The sequence below is a fragment of the Columba livia genome, chromosome 26 (assembly GCF_036013475.1).
Source record: "Columba livia isolate bColLiv1 breed racing homer chromosome 26, bColLiv1.pat.W.v2, whole genome shotgun sequence".
In the NCBI taxonomy this organism is placed as follows: domain Eukaryota; kingdom Metazoa; phylum Chordata; class Aves; order Columbiformes; family Columbidae; genus Columba; species Columba livia.
In genome coordinates, this window is record NC_088627.1 from 5,815,741 (window position 1) to 5,840,460 (window position 24,720).

At 49.5% G+C, this 24,720-nt stretch overlaps 1 protein-coding gene across 2 annotated transcripts; it reads left to right on the forward strand.

Moving 5' to 3' along the window:
• The first annotated feature begins 1,632 nt into the window (after positions 1 to 1,632).
• On the forward strand, positions 1,633 to 22,947 carry LUZP1 (leucine zipper protein 1). 2 transcript variants are annotated; one of them, XM_065041581.1, is made up of 4 exons: positions 1,633 to 1,770; positions 14,495 to 17,663; positions 19,637 to 19,801; positions 20,334 to 22,947. In XM_065041581.1, exons 2-4 carry the CDS (start codon positions 14,592 to 14,594, stop codon positions 20,367 to 20,369), a joined length of 3,273 nt encoding a protein of 1,090 aa, XP_064897653.1. In that variant the 5' UTR covers positions 1,633 to 1,770; positions 14,495 to 14,591; the 3' UTR covers positions 20,370 to 22,947. The 2 variants fall into 2 exon arrangements, with proteins under 2 accessions (XP_064897653.1, XP_064897654.1); XM_065041582.1 differs by lacking the exon at positions 1,633 to 1,770 and adding an exon at positions 4,785 to 4,893.
• The last annotated feature ends 1,773 nt before the right edge of the window (positions 22,948 to 24,720 follow it).

A 24,720-nucleotide genomic window follows, 5' to 3' on the forward strand; every position in this document is an offset into this window, starting at 1 on the left:
CGCACTTAGCACACGCCAAAATTAAAAAAAATACCTTTTTTTTCCATTTCATCTTCCTTTGGCATTGCCTGAAATAAAACGCAGCGTTGGAAAATATAATTTTAGCTAACATACCTACTGGCAGAAGGGGACGATGCATTCTGAGACTGGAAGGTCTCTTGTCTCCGATTCCATCTAAACACCTTTGAGCTCCACATGGAAACAAACACAGCTGGGTCCCCACTTGATTCAGTGCCAAACCCCAAACTTCTCAAGGGGTGACACAGAAGGGGAGTTGCAACAAAGGCCCTGGAGGACAAACCTCTGTGCCAGCTGGCACATGGCCCTCTGTTCTGAGGGAGCCTCCTGCAAGGTCATGGAGCAGATGATCTTGAGTGACACCACATGACACTTACATGAGAACCACATTATCAGGCCCAGTCAACGTGGGTTTATGAAAGGCAGGTCCTGTTTGGACAACCTGATCTTATACGACAAGGTGACCCACCTAGTACATGAGGGAAAGGCTGTGGATGTCGTGTACTTAGACTTCAGCAAAGCCTTTGTCACCGTATCCCACAGCATCTCCTGGAGAAGCTGCAGCTCACGGCCTGGACGGTGTGTCTGCGATGGGGAAAGAACCGGCTGCAGGGCCCAAGGAGTTGTGGTGAACGGAGCCCAGTGCAGCTGTTGGCCCGTCACGAGCGGTGTCCCCAGGGCTCCGTACTGGGCCAGTTCTGTTTAGTCTCTTTATCCAAGATCTGGACGAGCGGATCGAGTGCACCCTCAGTCAGTCTGCAGATGACACCAGGCTGGGTGGGAGTGTTGATCTGCTGGAGGTTAGGATGGCCACACAGAGGGATCTGGACCAGCTGGATCGATGGGCTGAGCCCAGTTGTCTGAGGTTCAACAAGGCCAAGTGCCGGGTCCTGCGCTTGGGTCACAACAACCCCATGGACGCTCCAGGCTGGGGAAGAGCGGCTGGAAAGGGAAAAGGACCTGGGGGTGTTGGTGCCAGCGGCTGAACATGAGCCAGCGTGTGCCCAGGTGGCCAAGAGCATCCTGGCTTGTGTCAGGAACAGTGTGGCCAGCAGGACCAGAGAAGTGATTGTGCCACTGCACTCAGCACTGGTGAGGCCAGACCTGGAATCCTGGGATCAGTTTTGGGCCCCTCACCATAGGAAGGACATTGAGGGACTAAAAGAGTGCAGAGGAGGGAATGGAGCTGGTGAGGGGCTGGAGCACAAGTGTGATGGAGACTGAGGGACCTGGGGGGTTCAGCTGGAGAACAGGAGCTGAGGGGAGACCTTCTGATCTCTGAACTGCCTGAAAGGAGCTTGGAGCCAGGGGGGTCGGGCTCTGCTCCCCAGGAACAAGCGCCAGGAGCAGAGGAAACGGCCTCAAGTTGCGCCAGGGGAGGTTCAGTTGAATATTGGGAAAAACTTCTTCAGGGAGGGGGTGTCAGGCTCGCCCCCGCCCGGCCCCCCCGCCGCCCTCCCGAGCCTGTTCCGAAGGCGCTCGCACGAGGTTCCCGACCCGCTCCCCCCAAAAATGGCGGCCGCTCCCGCCCCGCCCTCTCGCAGGGCCGGGGGAGGGCCCCGCGGAGCCCGGCAGCCCCCGCCCGCTGCCGTTGACGTCAAGCACCGCCCGGTACCGCGTTCCCCTCCCCTCATTGTCAGCGCCCGCACCCGCCGCCCGAGCCCGGAGCCCCCGCGGGCTGCGGTGCCCAAGCCCGGGCTGGAGCGCAGCGCGGGAAGGGAGGGAGGGCAGCGCGGCCGCTCCGCCGCCCAGGTAAGGCAGAGGTGGGCGCCGGGGGTGCGGGCGGGGGTGCGGCAGCCCCGCCAAGACCGGCGAGGCGGGGAAGGAATTTGAGGCATCCGCTTTGTCTCCGCGGGTCGCCCGCGGTGCGGAGGCGGCGGACGGGGCTCTCCCACCCCCCGGCCCCTGCGGCGTCCGCTTGGGGCCTCGGCTCCCGCTCGGAAATGGAGCCGCCGTCGGGTTCCTTCCGACGGGACCGGAACAGCCGCTTTCCTGACGGGAGAGCGGCCGAGGGCCCGCCCGGGAAGGGCACGATCCGGGCCGGGCTGCCCGCGGGAAGGGCTGGAACCGGCCCTGGCGTTGAGATTTTGGAGGTTTCCAGGCACTAAAAGCATGGGGTTCCTGTGAATAACCTTTTTTTTTTTTTCCTTGCTACAGCCACATACTCCCTTTCCTGTCGCCTACTTTTTTTTTCTGAGTCGCCCTTTCTTTCCCCAGCCCACCCACATTTATCATATAATTATCACAGGGATTGGAAGGGACTGCGAAAAAGCTTTTCCGATGCCTTTCTGAATGACTTTACCCATCTTTGCTCCCCCGTCGTGAGGGGATCAATTGCTGGAGCGTTGCAAAACCTTTCTTTTTCTCTTAATAAAATTTCTTAATTTCTTGAGCTCGGCTTTGCCGGGTGTCCCGTGTGCCGGCGCGCACAGCGAGCGGACACCGGGCATTTGGTTGTTGTCCTTGGCGACTGCGCTTCCATCGGCAATCTGCATTTTTGTTTTCTTCTGATGCTACCTCTGAAGGCTCGAAACCAATTAAACATGAGTTAAAGTGACTGTCCCGACTAATCAGGACTTTTGATGCGTGCGGTGGGGTTCAAGAGCCCTGTTAACTAACCCCGGTGCCTCTGTTCTCGTCTGGGAAGCCCTTCGGCCTCGGCTTCCCCATGATCCTATAAATGGTAAAGTTTCTTCTCTCCAGCACAGAGCAATCTGACTGATTTCTACTTTCTAGGAAGTCATAGTAAGTGATGGCAACGTGGGCTCTTCACCCGCCCTCCGGCCTCCTCTGTGCTCTGAAAACTTGGCCCAACTGAGAATAAATTACTGAATTTATTTGCTTAATGTGAGGCAGTGTAATCAACAATAGCCCTTGCTGAATACTCTCAAATGTGGCTTTTACCAGAAACGGTGACGTTTAAAGTCCCAGTGTGCCTTAGAGTGTTAGACCACATTATTTTCACAAGTCTAAGGCCTGTCATGCAGGCTTTTTGTCTTGGGTAGTGTTTAAATCTGCACATGTGGAGTAGAAAACACGAGTGTTTTCATGTACTTGGGGGGCATTGGGTGTCAGCCGCCAAAACGTGGCTGTTCAGGCCTTGATCTTTTTGCGCCTCTGCCTTTGTCTTGGTAGGTTTTGGTGGGTTTTGGCCCTAATCTCGGCAGATAAGGGGTTGTAAGGCGCCCTGTGCTCTTTAACCCCCACCAGGGTGGGGTGAGATACGCAGGTGCAACGAGCAGCCTCACCTGAGTGCTAAATAAATGCTGCGTACAGGCGGTTTCTGTTTCCTTCCCCGTAAAACAGAGCTGAGACCGTTTCGGTGCTTTCTTGCAGGGGTTCTACAGCAAATTTAAGGTTTGCATTCTCATAGAAACACAATCCAGGAAGGTGAATGTCTGGGAGGAAAGAGGGTGTTTAGAAAAATACGGGTTTTAATGTTATGCTTAATAACCAGCCTGCTTTGCTGCCTTTTGCCGTGAGAGCTGGACGAGCTCTGCTGCTGATGGGACCTGTGAGGATCCACACCAAGAGGCCCAAGAACAAAACGGGTCATTTATTCGCCTGGGAACGAAGCTGCCAAAGTACAGGTTTGGGCAGCAGGAGCACAGACCACACATTTCGGGGACTTCAGTGGAAAAGTGCCTGTATTTATTCAGTCCCAATGATTTTGGGCCCATTTGGCTGGATTGGGCAAACCTCAAATATCTTCTCCTCAAAGTAACTTCTGAGCTGTATGGTCTGGGGTCTGATCAGCTGTACTGAACTTGGGCCGGCAGAATGCTCTGGTTTGGGAGGAGCCTGGGGTGCTTTTGCACCTTCAGGGCACAAAGGGAAGAGTGTAGGCTTTAGTGATTTAAATTGGTTAAAATCTGGACTAGCCCCTGCATAGAAACATTGATAGTTCTGAATTTACTTGGCTAAATGGTTTTTAAGTCATAGATTAAGTCATAGTTTGACCTGCTGCACAGCCCGGGCCGTAGTATCAAACCTCACTTAGTATCAGATTAACTCATTAACTTAAGCCATTTTTGGCAAAACTTGATGGTTGGTGGGGTGTCTGTGAATATAAATAAGATTGTTTTGCCGTGAAAACCCGTGTTCCCTGGTTGGATTTGTGATTGTTTGGCTCGGAAGCAGCAGGACAGATTTCATTTGGACACCCTGCAAACAGTGTTGTGCCCAAGACCAGATGCACATCCCTGGACGTGCCCTCTGAGAAAGCGGAGCGGCGGGAGGAGGTGAGAACTGAGGCTTTCTCAGCCCTGCCTTTGGTGGTTAATGTTACAAAACCCCGAAGCTTGGGGCTCATGTGTCAGGCTGCACCTCAAGCGCGTTTCTCTTTACCTTGTACGTGGCTTGTCGTGTTTTCCTTTGTTTCCACAGGAAGGTAAAACAGCTGAAGGTCGTGCAGGGTTGTGCAGGTTCTGCTGCGACACGTAGCGAGCGTGCATGCAGATTTTGCTGCAGTGCTGCAGCAGAATCCATCAGGCTTTGTTTCTGTGCTCATCCTTAAAAATTCCTTTTCTATTAATTGCTTTTATACGCATTATCTGGGTTTTAAGCTGCGGCGCCGGGTTGCGGCTTCCCGGTTGGGTTGGTTTGGAAACTGCAGGTCGTGTTTGCGAAGCTGAGCGGCTGCAGCAGCTCCGGGCTGGCGCTGATCATCTGATTTCACTGCAGCACTCGGAGCTGCTTGTGCCTTTAAGGTGCCCGTGCTCACGTGGGAGTGCAGCGGGTTACCTTAGAGGGAAAAATCTGATGAAACCGCTTCAAGAACTTGTCGTTACATGCGATATCTTAGTGGAATCCACTGGAATAGGAGATTCCTGACCTAGGATCTGGAACAGAGCTGAAAAAACACTAATTCCTCAGGTAGTGTGAATCATTTGGGGATATATCTGTTTTTACTGGAGAAGGATAATTCCTGTGTGATGATAAATAACTGCTAGTGGTGAGAATGTGAACTTGGGGCAGTCAAGAAAACCTGATGAAGCTTCTCCCTCTGCTGTTCATATAGCTACCGTTTGGGGTTGTTTTTAGTGTTGTTGAGTGTGATTAATGTCTTAGCATAAAGGTATCCCGTCTGACATGTGGGTGTTGGTGCTTCTCTGTGAGATTTGGCTGTAGTGTATTATAAACTGCTCTTAAATTCTCGGCATGTTGTCCTTAGGTGTTTTTTTTCACTGGGCAGAGTGTAGCAACGAGAGGCACAGTTTGGAACAGGGCATTTCTCTTGCGCTCAGCACTGGGGAGGTGGGATCTGGAGTGTCGTGAGAGTTGGGTGGATCTTTCTTTAACTAGTTCAGGGTGCTCAGAGCCCCGTCCAGCCTGGCCTGGGATGTCTCCAGGGATGGTTCATCCACCCCCTCTCTGGCCAACCTGGGCCAGGCTCTCACCACCCTCAGGGCAACAATTCCTCCTCATGTCCAGCCTGAACCTCCCTCCTTTAGTTTAAACCATCACCCCTTGTCCTGTCACAACAGGCCCTGCTAAAAAGTCTGGCCCCATCTTTCTTTTAAGCACAGAAAGGCCGCACTAAGGTCTCCCCAGAGGTTCTCTTCTCCAGCTGAACACCCCAACGCTCTCGGCCTGTCCCCAGCAGAGCTGTTCCAGCCTCAGGTCATTCCTGTGACGCCTGGTGTTAACTTCACGCCCTCAGTGGCAACTGAGATGAGACAGAAAATGTAGGTTTCCCACTCCTCCCCTCCTCTGTAGAAAGAAACATCCCGGTGGGAGACGCAGCGCGGTCCCATCTCAGTACAGCCAAGTCCTTCCTTCCTGTGAAACATCCTTCCTTCCGCAGTCCGGGGAGCACAAGGGGAGAAAGGATGTAAATAACAACGTGGGGGAGCGAGGGGAGCCAGCCGTGCCCTGGAAAAGTGTTGGAGCGAGACCCTCTGCTGCCACTTGTGCCTTATTTTTCACTCCCTGCTTCTTAAATGCACTGTGAGAAAAGCCTGTGCCATCTTGGCTCTGATCATCCTCTAGGATGGGATGTGGATAAATTAATGCCTGCAGATTTCCTTATTAGTGTCTTGAATTTGTCTGTCTTCTGTCCAGAGTTACCTGTTGTTTGTTGTCCGTTAGATACCAGTGGATTTAAATGCAGGCAGCCCATAGAACTTTGTCTATAGGGTATTTCAATATTGATGGTTTTCTAGCAGCATGAAGCTGCGAATTTAGAACAGTTTTCCCGTTATAGCAACGAGTTGGGTTGGCTTCTCTGATCCTTTCACGCTCTGCGGACAAGATGCTGCTGGGAGCTGGATGAACTTTGAAGCTGGTGGTGACCAGACCTTGGACCCCTAACCTGTGAAGAGCACTGAGTCTCCCCTCAGAGCAGGCTTAGGTTTAGGCTTAGGTCTGCGTAGTGTCATAACGCCATCCTGGCAGCTTGTTTCAGAGCCTCCCCTTGTCCATGGAGCGTTAATTTAGAGGTTGGTGTGTGTAAGTCCCCACAGCTAGAAGCGTGCTCTCTTATTCCTGCAAAGATCCAGGCTGTGATCTGCTCATAAAAGTTGTTTTATTTACTTTTTTGTTACCTGAGGGTATTTTCAGCGATAAACCGAGCACAAAAGGCTTCTGTTGGAGTCTTCATCGAAGAAATCATATTTGAGAGAGTCACACAAGCTCCCGAATCCCTCCTTTTATATGGCTTTGCATTTGCTAGTGAACAAAATAGATATATTCTGAAGCTGCAGGGGGTGCGGGAGGAAATGCAGTTTCACCTTCTGCATCAGCACTGAGCAGGGCAAATGTTGAATTTGCATCGGGGAGGCTGCGTCGGGTGTCAGGCTTCTCACAGATGAGCCAAAGGAAACAGCAGCGTCCCCTGAAGAGGGTTCCCCCCACCAAAAGCAACTTCCCGGGGACTCGAGGACTTCTACCAGTTTGGGGGATTTTGGAGATAATGTTTCTTTGTAGATGAAGGGCTGTTGTGTTCGGTGGGTGGATAGCAATGCTGACGGTTTATAAAGTGGATATACAAGAGAGTGGTTAAAACTAGGCTTGTGCTTGAATATTGAATTTTATCAGAGTAATTAGTCCTAGACGTCTGCTGAGGATTATTGTGTTGAAGGGCTATTAGTAAAGATTCATGAAAAATTAAATTTCAGGCATTTGTTTAAAATCTGAAGTATCATTTTTAATTCAGGTCAAAATACCTTATGTCTTCTGCTTCTTCAGCTATTCCGCGTTACTCATTTTAACAAGGGTTAAAGTAATTACTGGTGCGGCTATAAATTGTATGTCCAAATTCTTTCTACATTTTTCACAAACTTACGTTTTTCATACTTCAGACTCTGCCTTCGGCTTGGTTGTAGAAATGAGAACCTCCCTAACCTGGGATCAGTCTCCTTTAATCAGAGTTTAGGCTAGCGAGCGGGATTAGGTGTTGCTCTTGAGGAAGAACAGGGTCTTGTTCATTGAGACTGGCACCAAACTACCTACTTTAGGAAATAAAAAAAGGCAAATGAGGTTGTTAAATAATCTGTTGACAGTCTTGTCTTGGGTTGTGACACAAGACCCTTGGTGAAATGATGTGTTGCTGCCTCCTTGCAGGGCCTCCAAGTGTGGAGTCAGAGCTCTTCTTAAATGCTAAACTACACAGAAGCAAGCGCAGAGCTCGAGTTGTCTGGCCATGCACGGTCCTCTTGGTATTTAAACCACCAAGAACGGGACCAGGTCGCTGGTGTCACCTTGTGTGTCAGCTTGAGGAGCAGAAGATTCACCAGCAGACCTGGGTGCTGGGTTTGCTTTGGCTTCTTTGCTCGGCGCTGGAGGCTGACGTGCGGATGAGACGAGCCTGTTCTTCAGCCTTTACTGTTAAGCCACGCTCTTGTGCAAGGTGGGATCCGAGGTTTTTGCACCTGGTGCAAGTCGTAAAGTGAAGCGCAGCTGCTGCTTTGCCTGGCCTGCCAGAGAGGGCAGAGACCTGACCGTGAGGAGCCACCATCCGTGGTTTCCATCTCGGTCATAATCCTGGTTTCAGGATCTAGAAGGACAGATCTTTTCCTCCTTTTGTGATTATAGGCTGGGCTTGACTTTCCTACCCAAGCCCGTTTTTCCTGGGTCAGACCACAAGTGTATCTAGCCCAGTATTTTTGCAGTGGCTAAGAACAGAGCTGTAGGGTAACAACAGGGAGAACCTGTGGTAAGTAGTTCCTGTGTGCTCTCCCAGCCTCTGGCCCCTTGTGGCACAGAGCTGGAAGTGGCTTCTGTGGATTTACTAACCCTCAGAAGACATCTCTGGTGTTACTTTATCTGTTTGCCCATGGAAACTTTTAGCACCACAGAGTCCAGCCGCTTATCCGCATGTCATGAGGAGCAGCATCTCTCCTTGTTCACTGCGACCGCAGGGACAGCCAACATTTTATCATATCCCTCTTCTCCAGACTACTCGTAATTTTATAGATCTGTCACATTCCTCCTGAATAATTTATTATTTCCAGCTTAAACAGTTCTCGTTTGTCAGTGGTTTCCTCTGCAGGAATCGTACTCTTGACCATCTTTATTGCGTATCTTTTCTAGCTGGCAGCAGATTATTTCCTAGTAACTCATACTCTTAGACTTGGTTTTTGCCCACTGTAGAACAATGAGCTTGTATTTTCCTCAACGGTTGCAGTAAGCTGAAAGCTTGTTGTTTTACATATAAAGTTAGGGTGGTTTTTTCCCCGTGTCTGTAACTTAATGCTGATCTACACTGAACGTCATCTGTTGTTTCCCTGACGAGGGCCAAGTGTAGGAATCCAAACCGCAACACAAGCGAAGGAACTTGTGTTTTTGTCAGAGCATGTAAGTTTTCAAACTTACAAATACCATTGCTTGAGTTCCTCCAGGAAGAAAGTTGCAAGAATAACCAGTTTTACGTGTGGCCGGGTCCGTGAGCTCATTTTTTTGGGAGGGCTTTTGAAGGAGGAATGTTCAATGCTCTGTAATTTTAATGCCAACAGGGACGTATCGGTGCCCCAGTAAGAGGAAGAATGTGAAGGTTAAAGTTGCCTATGCCCAATGAGCAAAAGGATTCGGAGCTGGTTATGAGTACTTGAAATTCATTGGTGTTTGAGATGGGACAAGACAAGAACCCAAGAAAATGATGAGAGCTCTGCTGGATGAGAGCAAAGGTTTATCTACCCTGTATCCCATCTCCAGCAACGGCTGGAAATGGAGTCCCAGGAAGGAGAATATGGACAGGGGGGGATTCTGACAACCTCAGGGTTCTGGCTCAGAGACTTGCTGAGCTCAGAGCGGGTCCCTGTGCCTGGATGTACAACCTTGAGAGATTTTTCTTCTTTGTATTTGTCTTGTTGCCACTTTATGAACCCACATCTGAGATGGACAAGCCAGAAACCCACAGCACTGAGGACTGAGCAGTAGTTGGGAGAGAGGGAGAGATGGAGGGGTGAATATTCAACATTACAAAGGCAGCACTGAGCAGGGGCTGCTTTTCCCATGCCATCCGCAGGACGCTGCCAAGTTTGCGACTCGCTATAGTGTTTGTGAAATCAAACATGACAGTGAAATCTGGTCCTGAGGATGGTGCAAGTTGCAGCATGGGACACCGAGGCCAAGGAGAACGTTGTCGTCCTCAGCTTTGATTGCAGTGCAGGATGGGGCATTTTTCTTGAAAAGTGGAGCTTGTCAAATAGGTAACTTGTCCACTGTATGTACAAGACATTTTTTGATACCTGGCAGATAGGAGTAGCGTGCTGAGGGGATTTAAAGGCATCGATCCATTTCTGATCAAGAGCTTCAGTTCCGTTTGTAACGCCAGGAGCAACGCTGAGGGGTCTGGTGGGTGATGGAGTGTTGGTATAGGGTCGGCGTGACTCGGTGACCATCTGCAGAGCCTGCTGCAGTGTCCCACCTTGCTGCAGATGCCCTTCGGTGTCTTTGTTTTAGTCTCCTTGAACATCGCAGCCACTGTGGTTATTTTTGGCCGCTGTCTCATCATTTCACGTGTCTCTAGTTTAGCGTTGCGTTAGTCAATACTCAAACCGCTTCCAGATTGTCGAGCTGGTTCTAACTTTGAGAATTTCCTCTCCCGTGAGATACAGACATTGCTGAGACCATTCGCCCCCCGAAAATACAGACATCCCTAAAAGTCACTTGGCATTTTGCCCCTGTGTTCAGTGGGGCCAGGGTGTCCCTTTCCCCGCTAAACACATCATCTGTGTTTCTTCAGGTGCCCCAAGATATGGTTATGAGCCTGCAGGTGGCATGTTGGGTTGGTGACGCATAGTGGCTCTTATTTAGTCTGGATATCTTGCTTTCTACCCTTTTTTTTTTTCCTGGAGTATTTTTCTCCTGTTCCCACGACTACGCAGCATCGCGTGGGATTGAGACCCAGATGCTGGAAGGAGCTCGTATAAGGTAAAATCAAATTAAGAAAAACTTTCCTTCTCCCTTTAGCCGAGAGTCTGGCCCCAGTGTCCTCATCTGCTGCAATTTGTGACACCCACGTCCTTCCTCTATACAAATGGCAGAAAAATTTTGCTTTCCAAATGAAGGATGCTGGGTTCCACCGTGGGGCAGGGGAGCAGGATCCCGCTGGTGCTGTCGCTGCGCTGAGCTCCGATACCAGCGCTAACTGTCAGCAGCGTCACCGCGTTCGAGCACGACGCGTTCACGCTCCCTCGCACACGTGTGCGACGCCAGAAGCCCTTTAATTAAGACCACGTTGCCTGAGGCTCCGTTTCCCCAGGTGTGCGCAAACGCTGTGCTCGGTGCGAAAATATGGTTCCCACAGGTATTCTGAGCAGTGATTTAGCAGAAAATAGAACAGGGAGGATCTAAGCTCAGCCTAACGTTTGGGGAGGTGCAGGGAGCGGTTCCAGGTGTACGCATGAACAGTCGCCTCCCCTACAACTTCTAGAGCAGAAGAAGAAATTAATAAAAAGTTGCTGTTTCTGTAAAACTGTGGATATTGGTGAATAAAACTGTGTGTCCAGGAAAAATAATACATTTAAGAACATAGAGAGTGATGGAGAGTTATGAATCTGCCAGATACTGAACTCACAGGATGCCACGGCCAAAACCACGCAAAGTCACAATAGCCCTGAAACGCAACCTGTATTAAACAGGGAGGATGCAACTGATAATGATAAATATGAATAAAGTTAGGATGTGCATGCACTTGTTGAGGAAGACCAGAAAACTCAATGACATCCATGCAGAAAAGGAGAATCAGAATGAGTCATTTAAATAGTGAATGCTGGTAAATTCTGAAGTGTTTGTTAGTAAGTTACTACTTTGAATTCTGTGCCATGTTTTTCTCTTGTGAAACTGGCTTTTGGCTTAATGTGCTCTAATTAAGAACCTCTTAGAACAGACAAAAATCTTTTCTCCCTTTGGGTGTTTAGTGGCCACACATTTCGCCTCAATATTTGCCTTGAATAACAGATGGTTTGAGATTCCCCGGGCTTCCTACGTGTCTCATCGGAAGGGCATTTTTTTCAAGTGTTTCCAGGATACGGCCCTTCAGCGTCTTTGATCTCGCTTTATCAGTGAGCCAGGTGTTAGAATCCTGCACCATCCCGTCTGATCTGATCCCGGTGACAGACTGGAGAAGAACAGTCATGACCAGCCGGAGTAACTGATGTTAGAACTACCCCTGGTGGTCTCTGGTCTGAGCTTAATCAGCCACTGTGTCTAAGATAATATTTAATACTGGCCGATTCCCCTCAATGTTACAAATGTGCACTTTATTTGTAATACTGATCAGTTTAGATTGTTTTCAAGCACTGGGGTTAGTTCTGACTATGCCAAAAGTTAAAGGGCCTCCTGCTAGAAGACTCCTCATGGATACTTTCAACATACTTGTTTGTAGATGTTGCTTTACGTCTCCTTCTTCAGCTAATTAGATTGAGCCTCTTTTTTATCAGCCACGCTTCCCACAGCATCCCAGAATGTCAGGGGTTGAAGGGCCCTGGAAAGCTCATGCAGTGCAATCCCCCCATGGAGCAGGAACACCCAGATGAGGTTACACAGGAAGGTGTCCAGGCGGGTTGGAATGTCTGCACAGAAGGAGACTCCACAACCCCCTGGGCAGCCTGGGCCAGGCTCTGACACCCTCACCCCAACAAGTTTCTTCTCATATTTAAGTGGAACCTCCTGTGTTCCAGTTTGCACCCATTGCCCCTTGTCCTGTCCCTGGTTGTCACCAGAAGAGCCTGGCTCCATCCTCCTGACACTCCCCCTTTCCATATTGATCCCCATGAATGAGTCCCCCCTCAGTCTCCTCTTGTCCAGCTCCAGAGCCCCAGCTCCCTCAGCCTTTCCTCACACGGGAGATGCTCCACTCCCTTCAGCATCTTGGTGGCTGCGCTGGACTCTCTGCAGCAGTTCCCTGTCCTGCTGGAACTGAGGGGCCACAACTGGACACAATATTCCAGGTGTGGTCTCCCCAGGGCAGAGCAGAGGGGCAGGAGAACCTCTCTGACCTACTGACCACCCCCTTCTAACCCACCACAGGTACCATTGGCCTTCCTGGCCACAAGGGCCCAGTGCTAGCTCATGGTCACCCTGCTGTCCCCAGGACCCCCAGGTCCCTTTCCCCTACACTGCTCTCTAACAGGTCATTCCCCAGCTTACACTGGAACCTGGGGTTGTTCCTGCCCAGATTCAAGACTCTACACTTTCTCTTGTTCTATGTCATTCAATTTTTACCTGCCCAGCTCTCCAGCCTGTCCAGGTCTCTGATGGCAGCACAGCTTCCAGTGTCACCACTCCTCCCAGCTTGGTGTCATCAGCAAACTTGCTGACAGTCACTCTATTCCCTCATCCAAGTCATTGATGAATATATTGAATAATACCGGCCCCAGCACTGACCCCTGGGGCACTGCACTAGATACTGGCCTCAGCTGGACCAAGCCCCACCTCCCAGTCCAGTATCATCCACGAACTGGCTTCATCCCATCATCTCTGTTGTTAATAAAGACATTAAACCATCATCAGCCCCTGGAGAACACCACTAGTCATTCATTCATGCAATTAATGGCTGAGTTCAATTTTCTGCTTCGTTCAAATGTTTGCGTGTGTTCCTCTAAATCATGTTCTCCTCTGAGCAGCCTCTGACAACCACAGAGATCAGTGACTCAGTTCCAAGGTCTCTCTTCTGCTCTTCATGACCGGTGAGCTCAGGATCATCGAGTCCAACCATAACCTGGGCTGACTCTGGCACTAACCCATGTCCCTAAGAACCTTGTTTAAACTCCTTTTACACCCCTCCAGGGACGGTGATGGGGTTCACCCTTCCTCAATGCCCATCAACAGCTGGCAGTTGCATTTTCTGTTTTCCAGGTCTCGTTTATGGTTCTTCACCTCTAAGGTGTTGACAAGGGTTTAGATTGCGGAGTGACAATAAACTGTGGCAGATGGATTGTTAACCCCCTCTCACCCACCTTCCCCCTTCAGTCTCTCCCTCTCCCCCTTCCCACTCAGCACAGGCGAGGGAAAGAAGGACAGAGAGAAGAGAGTTGGAAACATTAACAATGTTTTACTAATGCTACTGATAAAAACAGAGAAAATAATACAAAATATACAAAACCAATCTTGAAAGTCCCGGCAACTGCAGAGCCAGCACCCGAAGTCCTGGACTGGACTCTGCAGCCAACCGGAGCTGGATTCAGTCTGTCACTGGCCTCGGTTCGCAGGGACGACTCGGAAGCTCCTCTGCTAATGTCGCCATAGGGAAAAGGGACGAGATCCTCGTGCTCTCGCACTTTTATCTGAAGTATCACGTGAATGGGATGTTACACTCGTTGGTCGGTTTCTGGTCACCGGTTTCTCGTTGCCCCTCTCTCCAGATGTCCATCCGTGCTCATCCATAACCTCACATTCCATTGCTGTGTTACCAACACATGGGTCTGGTTCTCCAGGAAAATGCAGCTGATATGAAGCTTGAGCTGACAGGCAAATTCACCAAAAGAGAAACTTGTTTTCAACAAAACCAGGACAGGCATCTTCTGACTGACAAGAGTCTGCTGTGTGGTTATTTAGCGTGGAGGAGAGGAGACTGAGGGGGGACTCATTCCTGGGGATCAAGATGGAAAGGGGGAGTGTCAGGAGGATGGAGCCAGGCTCTTCTGGTGACAACCAGTGACAGGACAAGGGGCAATGGGTGCAAACTGGAACACAGGAAATTCCACTTAAAGATGACAAGGAACTTGTTGGGGGTGAGGGTGGCAGAGCCTGGCCCAGGCTGCCCAGGGGGTTGTGGAGTCTCCTTCTGTGCAGACATTCCAACCCGCCTGGACACCTTCCTGTGTAACCTCATCTGGGTGTTCCTGCTCCATGGGGGATTGCACTGGATGAGCTTTCCAGGGCCCTTCCAGCCCCTGACACTCTGGGATTCTGGGATTTATATAAATAAATATATTTATTATATATTTATGTTTATATTCTAATTTATACAGCGAGAATATTTCTATTCTGAGCTCTTATATTGATTTTAAGCATTTTTTTTTTCTTTCAGGGTGAGATCGTTTCCGTTCAAAGCAACGGGAACGTACCGGGAACACACGAGGTGTTAAAGACCGCACCTTTCACCCAAAAGGAATAAAAACAGAAACATGGCAGAATTGACAAGCTACAAGGAGACCTCAAACCGGCACCTGCGATTCAAACTGCAGAGCCTCAGCCGCCGCCTCGATGAGCTGGAGGAAGCCACCAAAAACCTGCAGAAAGCGGAGGACGAACTGCTCGATCTCCAGGACAAGGTAATTCAGGCCGAGGGCAGCAACTCCAGCATGCTGGCCGACGTCGAGGCCCTAAGGAAAAGGGTGCTGAAGATCGAGGGCAAGGATGAGGAGATAAGGAAGGCTGAAGAGCTTTGCCGGTTGATGAAAGAGAAGCTTGAGGAGGAAGAGGGTCTCACCCGAGAGCTGAAGTCACAAATCGAACATCTCCAGAGGAGGATGGCGGAGCTGGAGAAGCTGGAGGAGGCGTTTGGGAGGAGCAAGAACGACTGCACGCAGCTGTGTCTGAGCCTCAACGAAGAGAAGAACCTGACCAAAAAGATATCTACAGAATTAGAAGTACTTAGGGTGAAAGTGAAAGAACTGGAAGCATCTGAGGACAGGCTGGATAAAACCGAGCAGAGCTTAACAGGCGAGTTAGAAAAACTAAAGTCCTTGGCGCTGAGCTTTATCACAGAAAGAAAACATTTTAATGAAAGAGAAAAGCAGAATGAAAAAATAATCCAGGAGCTAACGCAGAAACTAGAACAGAACAATAAACTAAAAAGGGCAGATCAAACTAGAAATGCATCCAACTTGCTAGAAAGGTCATCAAATAATCTCCTGGACAGAAACGATTTGAGAATTGAAGACGACTTGACTTCTGCGTTGCCCTCTAAGGAGACCAGGAGGAAGGGAAGCGTGGATTACCTGAAGCATGTAGAAAATGAGACCAGGAATAAATCAGAAAATCAAAAGAATAAAAATCAGGAAGACAACAAAGTGAAAGATCTCACCCAAGAAATCGAGAAGCTTAAAACTCAGATCAAACGTTTCGAATCTTTAGAAGAAGAACTTAAAAAAATGAGAGCCAAGAACAACGACCTGCAAGACAGTTACTTGAGCGAACAGAATAAAAACAAACTCTTAGCGGGTCAGCTAGAAGAAATAAAAATGCAAATAAAGAAACAGAAAGATCTGGAGAATGGAGAGGTCGAAAATGAAGATACGAACTTTTCCAGCAGGGGAAAGCACGACAGGCCCAAATACAGGGGTGTCACGGCCGAGTTGGCCAAGCACAAGCCGCGGGAGGTCTCGCCACAGCAGCGCCGGGACAGGGCGAGGAACAGAGATTTCTGTGTCAGTAACGACAGCTACAGCCATGGGGTTAAGCAGGTGCCCAGTCCGAGCTTAACGAACAGAAAAGCAGGAAGAGCGTCTGGTGCATCTGCCCTGTTGGACACAGATACAAAAAGACTGGAAGAGAAATCTTTAGTTTCCACTTTTTCTTCTGGTGGCGTCGCACAGAGCGAGGGGAGGAGGCCCAAAGAGCAGCCGTCCGTCCTCAGCCGGTATCCTCCCGCCGCACAGGAGCAGAAATCGTGGAAAGCGCCTTCCAAATCCATCGGTGACCCGGGCCTGAGATCCAAGGCTGAAAAGCCGTCCCAGGGCTTCCGCGGCAACTGCCCGAGCGGTGCCGAGACACCGGATGAAAAGTCAGGTAAAGGAGAATCGGCGGCTTCTTTGAAGCTGAAAACAGGTCAGGGAGAAGTGGGTGAGTGCGCGGGGGACGCGCTGCTGGCCCGGGGGAGCCACGGCTGTCCCAACGGCGCCGCTTCGGCCGGCCAGTTCCACCTCTCTAAAGCAGAAACTGTGAAGGCGCTAGTGGCGTCGCACAGACAGCCCTCGGAGGGGAGGGCGAAAAGAGCAATAATCTCCCAGGAAAAAGAATCCGCAGACGCGTCACTCGAAAGCGCGAAGACTTCGACGTTAACGAAGCGTTCGCATCGCTCCAGAAGTCAGGAGGACATTCTGCAGATCCTCACAGGTCTCGATAAAGAAGGCATGGAGGAGTGTTCAGCAGTGAATCATGTAAATTCTGGCTTAAAGACAGACTCCAAAACCATCCAGAGTAACGATGAAAAACCAAATTCAGATGAAGAATCAGAAAGCAGCAAAAAAATAACCGCTCAGTCAGATTTTGAGACAAGGAAGAAAGTCAGTTCCAAGCAGTTCTCGAATTCCAGGGGAGTTTTTAGAGCATCGCTTTTTGAAAATGACAGAAACACTGCAAATGATGAAGACTCCACCAAGTGTATAAAACCATCTGATGCCAGCACTGGAGGATTTAAATCCAGAAGGTCGTTCAGCCCAAGAGAAGCTCTGAGATCAAAAGCTGTTATTAAACCTGCGATTGTTGAAAAGGATATGAAGGCAGTGATGGGAGGGACTGTTCCTGAGGCTGATGCAGAAAGGCAGAAGTCTGTTTTTAAAACGGTAACAAATAAAATGACAAGCAGCATCACAATCTTCCCTTCTGAGCCAACAGCTCCACGGAGCAGCGCCGATACATCAGCGAAGGAACGGCACGTTAGCACCAGCAACATCAGAGTCGCTCCAAATGAGCCTTCGCCGATAACAAACAATCACCCCACACCTTTTGAGATCTCAATTAATAGAAGTGCTCTGAAATTATCCGAGACAGACAGAACTGGAGAGGCGGCGCCGAGGAGTAAAGCGGAGACAGTGATCTCCAGGAGCAGCATTGTGATAAAGACTTCCGAGCTGGCGGAGCGGAGCAGCGAGCTGCTTGCGGAGACAATCAGCTGGAAGAGCCATGGAGCTTCGGATGCAGCTTCATCCGACACGAAACATGTCACTGTGAGGAGCTCCTGGAGGACGAGACAAGGCTTACATTCCCTGGAGGACTCTCCAACCAAAAGCGCAGTTTCCAGTGCTACAAACACGTGTAGGTCCTCAGTGGACCTCTCCGAAATGGAAAGGAGCAGCGCAAGAACGAACTCGGTGGAGCAGAGCCCAGCGAGGAGCGCGGCCGATTCCTGCAGCACCCCCGGACTGGGGGCCCGAAGGACCAAAAGTAACTTAAGTGCATCCGAGCTGCTCACACGCCGGAGCTGCGCCAGTGATCCCACGGCAGGTTCTGCTTGGCACCGCAACGCGCTGCCCGTAAGTATCCCGTGTTAAAATCCTTAGTTTTCAGTTGAGAGTTGCCTGATTTGAAATCCTTGCAGTTTATTTCCGAAGCGCTGCCCTCCCCCGGATCGCGCCGTCTTCAGTGGAGCATCTCGTGTGTGTGGTACCCAATTTAGACTTGTTGAAGTGAGATCCATCTGCTCAGGTCTCGGAACACCATATGAATAACTATATAGTAGTGTTTGTTCTTGCCGAGATGGGAGAAGAACTCACAGGTTACGTAGGACGTGGTTTGCTTTTTAGAGCAGCGTTGCGTGTCACCGTCAGCTTGGCGTAGTAATGAAAAAACGAGGAAACAAGCTGATTTTAATAGGGTTGTGCCTCAGGTAGAACTGTAGCTCTTAACAGCAGCTGTGGAGATAAAGCTCCTTTGGTAAGAGCTCCACGTGAAACCGGAGCCCAGAGCTGGATTCTGCTCTGGAAATACTTCCCAGGCACCTCCTGGACAGATCACAGCATCCCCGGGGAGCCGGTTCAGTGTCCAGCACCCTCTGGGTGAAGAACCTGTTCCTCGTGTCCAACTCCCCCGTGTCTGCAGGTCTGAAAGGCTGCAGGTGCACAGGTGATACACCACATCTCATGTATTTGGACAGCGCAAATTATTGCATAGGCTCTCAGTAAAAAATAAAAGGAATCTGCCTCTGAAGTGTATCATCTTATACTGTGCATCACATCACAGGCCGTCTGTTTCTGCTGGGATTTGTGTTTTGGTTGAAGATGCAGCCGTTTCTCTGGCAAAAAGCTCGACAGCAGCCTATGGTAACTGCTCATTTGGCTTTTCTGTGAAGGCTTCGCTGTCACCTCTTCCCAGCTCTGCTGTCCAAAGCCTGAGCTTGCCCTAAGAATCCTGTATGGGAAATGTGCTTGGCTTGTGCTTGTGCTGGTTTTGCTGAAGTACATCTTCCTCTCCTCCACGGAACGCTCTGGGTGGGGTGTGCGTACCTTAGAGTGGAGGGATCTCATGGAAAAGAGTCTCCCTGGCAGCATCCAGGGCTCTGCCGCCTTTCATTCCTTCTCTGCTTAGGAGAAAGTTCATCCATCACCGTTTCACCCTTGCTGACTCCACGTAAGGTTCTACTTAAGCGGCCAGCAACAGCACATCACTGTTGTCATCTTCCCTTGGACCTCAGTGACTTCTCCAAAGGTTCCGTTCAGTTTTGTGTGAATCGTGGGGGTCAGAGCAGCTTGTTGATGACCAGCTGGTTGTCCTTTGGGGTGCCGTCACCTCTTGGAGACCACATGTCTGGGCTGAGAGTCATAAATTCGTGCTGCTTGGCAGCAGAGACAGGACTGACACTGTCAGAGGCCCAAGGGGATGGAGCACCCATGTGCCCATCCAGTGGCCTCGTCTCCAAAGACAACGACTAGATGAGAAATACAGAGGTGCCCATCTCTTGCTGCATTATCTGGGTCCATTAATGCCATTCATTAAATTAAAATTACCACCTCACTTTAATGAGCAGCCTGGTTATCTCTAGCCCGCAGTTGGGTGGAGGTCCCAGTGGGACCCCTGTTCACCCAGCTGCTGCTCAGGAGAAGACACGGGTGCCCCAGCCCGCCCTAAGGCATCTGAGTCCCAGGGTAGGATCCGTAAATGTCGCTGCAAACATTCAAGACGATTACCAAGTTTAAAAGTGACATTTAGATGCCAAAACAGGAGAACAGTGCAGAAAACGGCCACATCGCATCCTCATTGCCAAGAAGATGGGAGATTCAGGTTGCTGCGGTGGTTAAAACTCAGAGTTAATATTGTTAAGAAACTGCTTCAGTCACTAAACTCTTCATGAGATAGCACATGAGTGAGGACATGCCAGAGCTGGCCTGGTGGCCTTTGTGAAAGAGCCTCAAGTCAGCACCTCCCACTGCAAAGCCAGGACTAAAAACCCAGTACTATGCCAGGCCCCTTCGTAGTCACGACTTACAGCCCTCTGTTTTCCTTTGCGCAGGATGAAGGCAAAGATGCTGTGCCCAGTTCCAGAAGAAAACAGTCCGGCTCTTCTGAGCACCTCTCGCAGGTGGACACGCCAGGGAGAAGAGCAGCGGTGAAAACGGAGCTGCCGGACCCCGAATCCAACCCCCACGCCCCGCTGGGTCTGCAGGCGGACGAGCAGGTACGTGAGTTCAAGGGCCATCCGGAAAAGAGTTACAGTGCAAGAATCCAGTATCTGAACTGACCTCCCAGTAACGTAATTCAGAGAACTTGTCCAAATGCGGGTAAACCTTTTAAGAGGTTTTGCAGTGTCCACTGTATCGCCTTGGTAAATTATTCTACCTTATTTTTATGTTCTAAGCTTGTAGGGCAGCCGAGAGCCCTAGAGAGTCGCTCCTCTTGGTGGAGCTGCACAAAACTAAGAGCCCAGAGGGCGACAGTCGTGGCTGATGGGCATGTAGGGACAGGTGGTGTTTGCAGCAGAGGGTGGCAAACTGATGTTGTCCCTGTTGGTAGCTGAGGAAGGGGACATCACAGCGATGCTCTGGGTGGTCACCGAGAGGTGTCACACAGTTATATTCAGCTGGCCAGAAGCAGACTCCTGTACCCAGCTCCCTAAGGCAATTGTGATGCTCTTCCCCGGAGCAAAAGCGCTGCCAGAGGCAGCTGCAGGTCCTGGCCAGTCTGCGAGCCTGTGGATTTGTGTCTTGCAGGGTCCTTCCCGTGCCTGCCGGACATCTCGGAGATGAGCTGTGTTCCCTTCCACTCAACCAACACGCTGCACAGTGGAGCACGAGGTGGGATGGTACCACGCTCACGGGTGTCACACCTGTTTGTACCCTCTCCAGAGGCTGAAGCCAGTTTCCTAATGCGATTTGCAAGGTACAGGAGCTTTCCCAGTTAATTCTTTTTCTTCATTCGTTGCTGAAGAGGCAGCTGCAGAGACTTTGCTCAGGGGACTCCCACTTCTCATCTCTGTACCTGCAATCTCCGTAGGACAACAGGTCTGTCTCCATATGGAAACTGTAGCCACTCTGGACGATGGTACTCCCTGGACAAGAGAGAACTGCTTGCTGATCACTTGCATTTAGACATGATCCCTGTGACTACAGCCCACCAGCCCAGGACAGCCCCTGTCGGGCCTTGTCAGGGTCTGTTGGGCTCTGTTGGGCTTTGTCAGGCTTTCTCAGGCCATGTCAGTCTTAGTTGGGCCCTGCTGGACTTTGTCGAGCCCTGTCAGGCTTTGTTGGGCTCTGTCAAGCTCTGTCAGGCTCTGCCAGTTCCTAGGGAGCGTTTGCATTCTTCTTGTTGGCTTTGGTTGTGGTTATCTCAGTGCCCATGTTCTTCACACCCTCTTTGTCTAGGCAGGATGAAACCACCCCCCTGGTTGATTTACACATTAAGCAGAGCAGAAAATGTTGTAAGCAGCAGTTTTTTCCTTATCGCTGTCAGTCTCCATGACAAGCTTTGCATGACCTGCTCATCACCGTCTGAGCTGAACCAGCGGCAGCGAAACCTCCTCCTGACTTCACCTGAAGCTTCGTGTCCATCCCACTCTGCAGACAAGCGGGATGTCCTTGTTCCTTCCAAAAATAGGGTGGACATGATCTCGGTCTGTCGCCCTTTGTGGAGCAGCACATCCCCACGTGTGGGACCCAGGGGCGGGCAGAGGCTGCTCCACACCCACAGGCACAGGGACGGTGCTGCCCACGCTCAGCCCCACATCTCACCCCCCACAGCAGCCACCGTCTGTCTGTCTGTCTGTCTGTCTGTCCACACCCACACATCTGGGAATTACCCGCCTCTATTCTGAGAGGCAAATGAATCAAACAAACCAAAACAGCTGGTTGGAAAATATCTATGAAAACATTTATATAAAAGTGTTTTAATTAGGTGATTTTTTTTGTTGTTGTTTGGAGGAAGGGAAAAATTATTTTTGAGAAAAAAGCATTTTCTTCTGCAGCTTTTAGATGGTTTCCCAAATTTCTATTTTTAACTCTTCATTTTATTCTTTTATATTTCATGCTATGTGTAAGCATCAATTTGCTTAACGAGATAAAAAGATAATGCTTTTAAGTTAGTACTAAGTGGCAGCTCAAATAATCTTAAATTATATTAAAATAAATTATATCACCTGCTGTTACCAGTTCACAACACGGCAAGGGGATGAATGACCGTGAAGTGTAATGGGAGAAGCTTTTAAACTCAAAATCCAAACTAAAACTCGGCTTCCCCATCAGCTTTTCGACCGACACCACAACCCCACGGCTCCTCAGGTGGTGGAATCAGCATCATTTCTCCTTTTTCCAGCTGCCTCGGTCCTTTGTTCAATATTTTACCTTGAACTCTCACTACTTGTTAAAAAGTGAACACGGATGTCACTCGGTGGCTACACCGGGTTGTTTTCACCACAACTGAGAAAGAAAACCCTCCTTAAAAACCGAAAGGGGCCACGTCCTCTACCCACGAGTGCAATAGGAGCTGATTGTATTATTGAACTTATAGCAATGACTTCAGGAAACACGATGTGTTTGACTCAAATTGCACATTTTTGAACGGCTGTAAAATAGAATCTATGTGTAAATATTGCCATCATTGAAGTGGTTGTAATTTTAGCATATAAATATAACGGGCTTTCCAGCGGGCTTGATGACGCTGCGAGGCCGAGCGGTGAGTAATTCCAAAGCTGTAAATGTATTTAGTGTACAGAGGAAACGGAGCTGCTGGTCCTTGGTGCTTCAAGAGACACGTGGGCAACGTCCTGGCTCCGGACTGAAGCAATAGTCACGGCGGTGTCACCTCCAGCACAGTCGACATCATCTCTTGCACATCACGGGGCGGGCAAAGCTCCGTACGCGATGAAACACGAAGCCATTGTTTGCAGATGGTCGGTAACCGAAGGACCCAAAGGATCTCTCTCCTGCCTTGGGAGGGAACGCTCCAGGCTGCACGGAATGTATTTTTAAGACAAAAATCTATTTTTTTTTGTATTATGCAGACATATATTTGGGCTGGGGCAGCTTAGTTAGAAGACAAGTAATGCAAGGAATAGAAGACAAATAATGCAAGAAATTCACAGACTCATCCAAGTTAAGCCAATTTTCCAGTATTGCCTATTTCCCTAAAACTCTTAGAGCTCTCAGCACTGTTCGCCCTCTCGACACGCGCATAGAGGGAAACCAGCTCATTCCTCCCCAGGATACAGATGGTGCTCAACCTCCTTATTCTGCATGCCAAATGAAACACACACCCTTATCTGCATGTCTCTCCTGACTCGAATGCTGTCAGCTCTGCAGTATATAACCAATAAAAACTCTTCTCTTTTTACATGTTGGTGATGTGGTATTTTTGCAATACACAGGTGCAATTAACACCCGAGCCCCCATCACTATAACCACGTACATCGCTTTGTAAGGGGCCCTGGGCACCACACTTTAACGCTCTTTTCCTTCTGTCTAGTTTATTCCCTTCGACTGAACAGCTGGATGCATTTCCAGCAGCTCCATTCAATAGATTTTAAATACATTTTAGGAGCCACTAGCTTCAGTGGCTGCTCCCAGGGTGGAGCTCATTGAAGTCCTATAAACGTTCCTCCGGTTAAATATTTGTCTAAGAAAACTGACTTTTGGCTGAGCTGAGACCCCCTTCTGTCCCAGGTCACAAAGGCAGCTTCTGAACACCCCTCAGGAGGTGGTTCTGCACCTCTTGACCTTTCTTGTATTCATCGTGTCTGGTTTGCCACAGGCAGCAAAGATCTGCAAACGTGTAAGTGAACAGTTATTGTCCATAGTTTCCACACTGGCTCCAAATTTCTCCCCCACTGACACCTTAAGCGCGAACCACAGGGTGGTTCTTTTCCGTGTCTGTGATTCAAGGCCTGGCTCACCACCTCATCCTCCTCACCCACAAAACTCTTTTCTCTGAAGCCTTTTTTCACCTGTTCTTTTGGATCAGTCCCATCTACTCGCTTTGGCAAACTCGAGTAGCCCTCGCGTTGCACAGATGGATGTACGAAATTGTTTTCAAGTTCTCTGCATCCAACTTGAACTGGGATTCTGTTCAGCTGTCATCAGGTTACAGGAACAAGGTTTAAGGACACACAGGCCTTTCGGTCCCTAAAGGCATCGTCTCTTTTCTCTTTGCTGTTGCAGAGCTCACCCAACTTGGTCCAAGGCCTCCCTGGACCCACCTGCAGCCGCTCAGCTCCATCCATCACGTGGCTCCTCTTCACAGACCAGGACCCATCACCTCCCTGCACCACAAACACGAAGAATAAACCAACATCCTCCCAGCAATAATAGAACTAGGCCTGGCTTAGACATCAAGTTGAAGCCAAGTTCCCATCCAGGATGCTCCTGTGGTGCATCCAGCAAAGCTGAGATTGCACAGAGCGAACAATGAAATGAAACGTGACAACCAGAGGGAGGTGAAGGATTAAACATCATCCCTTCCCTACGTGTTATTCGGAAGGGAAGAGGCAGTTCTGCGAGTGAGGAAGAATTCCTAAGGACGGGAGGATGTTGTCCAAACGTCACTTCTAACATTGATGAGGTTGGAGATGTTTCTGTCCCGTAACAGTGGACAGTGGCTGAAAACATCTCCAGAAGAGAAGGTCCTTGAGCTTCATATACACACATCCATGTATACACATTCATACACATCCATGTATACACATCCATCCATGCACATCCATCCATGCACATCCATAGACATCCATGTATGCACATCCATGTATGCACATCCATGTATGCACATCCATGTATGCACATCCATAGACATCCATGTATGCACATCCATCCATGCACATCCATCCATGCACATCCATAGACATCCATCCATAGACATCCGTGTATGCACATCCATGTATGCACATCCATCCATGCACATCCATAGACATCCATGTATTCACATCCATCCATGCACGCACATCCATCCATGCACGCACATCCATATATATATATATACACATATACATATATATACATATACATGTATACACATCTATACACATATATATGTGTGTATATACATATATATATATAAAACAATACCTCAGCCACATACTAGTAAGAACTATTTGGATGTGGGTCCTGCATTACC

Excerpts from the sequence above, each read along its gene's own strand:
- LUZP1 (XM_065041581.1), top strand. The coding sequence starts at position 14,592 with ATGGCAGAATTGACAAGCTACAAGGAGACCTCAAACCGGCACCTGCGA. Across the intron at positions 17,664-19,636 it reads GGCACCGCAACGCGCTGCCC|GATGAAGGCAAAGATGCTGT; the intron begins GTAAGTATCCCG and ends TCCTTTGCGCAG. Across the intron at positions 19,802-20,333 it reads GTCTGCAGGCGGACGAGCAG|GGTCCTTCCCGTGCCTGCCG; the intron begins GTACGTGAGTTC and ends TGTGTCTTGCAG.